General features: G+C 57.6%; 1 protein-coding gene across 1 annotated transcript; it reads right to left on the bottom strand.

Moving 5' to 3' along the window:
• Nucleotides 1-212: 212 nt before the first annotated feature.
• EMH_0074070 (uncharacterized protein) lies at nucleotides 213-1961 on the bottom strand (the record flags this gene model as incomplete). The annotated part of the gene is given in 6 exon segments (XM_013499414.1): nucleotides 213-392; nucleotides 511-710; nucleotides 954-1058; nucleotides 1118-1206; nucleotides 1372-1484; nucleotides 1488-1961. Coding segments are annotated over 6 exon segments (1161 nt in total).
• Nucleotides 1962-2579: the final 618 nt, after the last annotated feature.

Raw genomic sequence — 2579 nt, 5'->3', positions numbered from 1 at the left:
CAGCAGCAGCAGTTGCTGCTACTGCTGCTGCCGAGGCCCAACGGCGTCGGCCCCAGTTAACCCTGCGACAGCAGCTTTGAGTTTCTGTTCAGCAGACTCTCATACGCCACTCGGTGACGCTGCTGCTGCAATCATATTGAAGCAACTGGAGCTGCCTAGTCTGGCGAAGCAAAGTAACCGGCTAAGGCTGCAACAGTGTCTCTACAACTGCATCATTGCTTCGGAGGGAAATATAACTTCGGCTTCTTCTCCTTCTTTGCCTTCTCCTTCTTCGCCTGCGCCTCCTGGGCGGCCAACTTCTTCGCCAAGTCTTTGCTGCTCGCCTGGCTCCGCTTCGCTGCCGCTGCTGCCTTCAGACGAGCCGCAATCTTTGCGGGGTCTTCAGGAGCAGCCTGCAGCAGCAGCAACAGCAACAACAACAGCAGCAGCAAGCATGTGCATTTCTATACATTGTTTCCTGTCAGTGCAAAAAACAACTGAAGCCACAGCACAACGACAAGCGCTACTTACTGGGGTGTCTGCGTTGTCTTCACTTTCCGATTCACGCTGCTGCTGCTGCTGCTGCTGCTGCTGCTGCTGGGCCTTCTTCTTCTTCTTCTTCTCACTAGCACCACTTCCTGCCTTGGGCTGCTGCTGCTGTGGCTGCTGTTGCTGCTGCTGTTGCGGTGGCTGCGGCTGCGGCTTCGGCTCAACGGGCACAGACGGAGTTACTGCAGCAACAAAACAGAAGCAAATAGCCGCTCCTTTGCGGTCTCTCTAGCAGAGGCTCTCTGCGGGCCNACTGCAGCAACAAAACAGAAGCAAATAGCCGCTCCTTTGCGGTCTCTCTAGCAGAGGCTCTCTGCGGGCCGAACCAAGCTCTGCAAGACCTACAGCTGCACCCAAGTGAGTAGCAACAGTAGCAACGGCAGCAGCACCAGTGGCACTTCAGGCGAACAGGGATGCTGACTTACGGCCCGCTTCGTTCAGAGCCCGCTCGAGCTCCTCCATCTCTCGCTGCTTTCTCTCCTTCCTGCTGAGACCTTTTAAAGGGTCCGCCGCAGTAGCCCCGCCTACACCTGCAGCAGCAACAAGCAGCAATACAAAACAATTGCCCATGACATGGTGCTGCTGCTACTGCCGTTTCCGCTCTGCCTCGGTACTGCAACGCTTCCCTCCCTCTGAAACACCTCGACGTTTGCCTGCCTCAAACCGATGCCCCCATGGCTGTAGCAAGAGTAGCGAGCAGCAGACAGAAGCAGAAAAAACAAAAAAGCAGCAAGGCCCGCAAGCAGACAGATGAGCTAAAACACCGGAAGAAAGCAACAAAAAGAAGCCCAACATCTTCCCACCTTTGGCTTTTCGTCTGCCCTCTGACGGGGAGCGGGCTACCTTCTCTCTGCTGGTTGAGCTTTCCTCCTCCTCCTCGCCGCTACTGCTGCTGCTGCTGCTGCTGGCGGCGAAGTCGTCCCCTTGGGGATCTTCTGCATCACTGCCGAAGTCTTNCTGCTGCTGCTGCTGCTGCTGGCGGCGAAGTCGTCCCCTTGGGGATCTTCTGCATCACTGCCGAAGTCTTCTTCTGATGATGTTTCCACGTCTGAGTAGAACGCGTCCCTCGGGTGCTGTTGAGACCTGCGCCCCCCACTCCCTCCACCAGCAGCAGCAGCAGCTCGGTGAGGCGGCGGCACTGCTATCGGCCCGTCATCGTCTGAATCAACCTCTACGTCGGCCCAGCGGGCCCCTTGCAGCAGCGAGGCACCCCCTGGGGACAGCTGGGCCTTTACTGCTGCTGCAGCTGCTGCTGTGGCTGCTGCGGAAGCAGCAGCAGCAGATGCAGCTTCTGCAGCTTTCAACTCCCGACGCTCGCGTCGCCGTCTCTCCCTCTCCGCCTGCTTCTCCAGCCGACGCTGCAGGGCGTCTTCTTCCTTGAGCACCTCATACGGGTTTGCGAGCGCGACCTTATCACCAATGCCGCTCGCCATTATCCCAGTTTGCCGCTACTGCTACTGGTGCTACTGCTGCTGCTGTTGCCCTTCCTACTGCTGCGCTGCGGGAAAAGCACGTGTATGAAACTCCTTGGGTCAAGAGGGGGCTGCAGCAATTAGCAGGGAGGCAGACCCGCTGCCCGTCACTAAAGCTTGTGGGCGCTCGCCCTAATGAGGGTCCTGTGCAAGTTGAAAACAAAGCCCAATATACACGCCGCGATGGGGCGTCCGTCTGTACAGCTGGTGTTGCCAGCGGCACGGACCGCCAGCCAGCCGGAGGAGAAGGCAGCAGGCGGTTCAAAGGCGTATGGATGTGAGACAAACACTTCTGTGGTAGCGCAGTGACTACATGTCTTGTTATTCAATCGAGAAGATTCAGCACGCCGTGTGAACGGCCGAGGGGCCCCCAAAGTTGCTGCCCCGTTGACGGCTCCTGCACTTCCCCTTCCGTGGCTGCGTTTAAGAGGGAGACAGAATGAATACGAACAGGAAACTGAAAAAGAAAATGACGCAAAGACTACAGAGGCAGCGCGCGAAAGTCACACACTGCAACGAAGCAACTGCAGGAGCGCCCACTGCGGCAGCACAATGTACAACAACACCACAAGACCGCGC

The sequence above is a fragment of the Eimeria mitis genome, genomic scaffold (assembly GCF_000499745.2).
Source record: "Eimeria mitis Houghton genomic scaffold, Emh_scaff4296, whole genome shotgun sequence".
NCBI classification, from domain to species: Eukaryota; Apicomplexa; class Conoidasida; order Eucoccidiorida; family Eimeriidae; genus Eimeria; species Eimeria mitis.
Note: the sequence above shows the minus strand (reverse complement) of the source record. Positions and strands in the feature narration are given on the sequence as shown.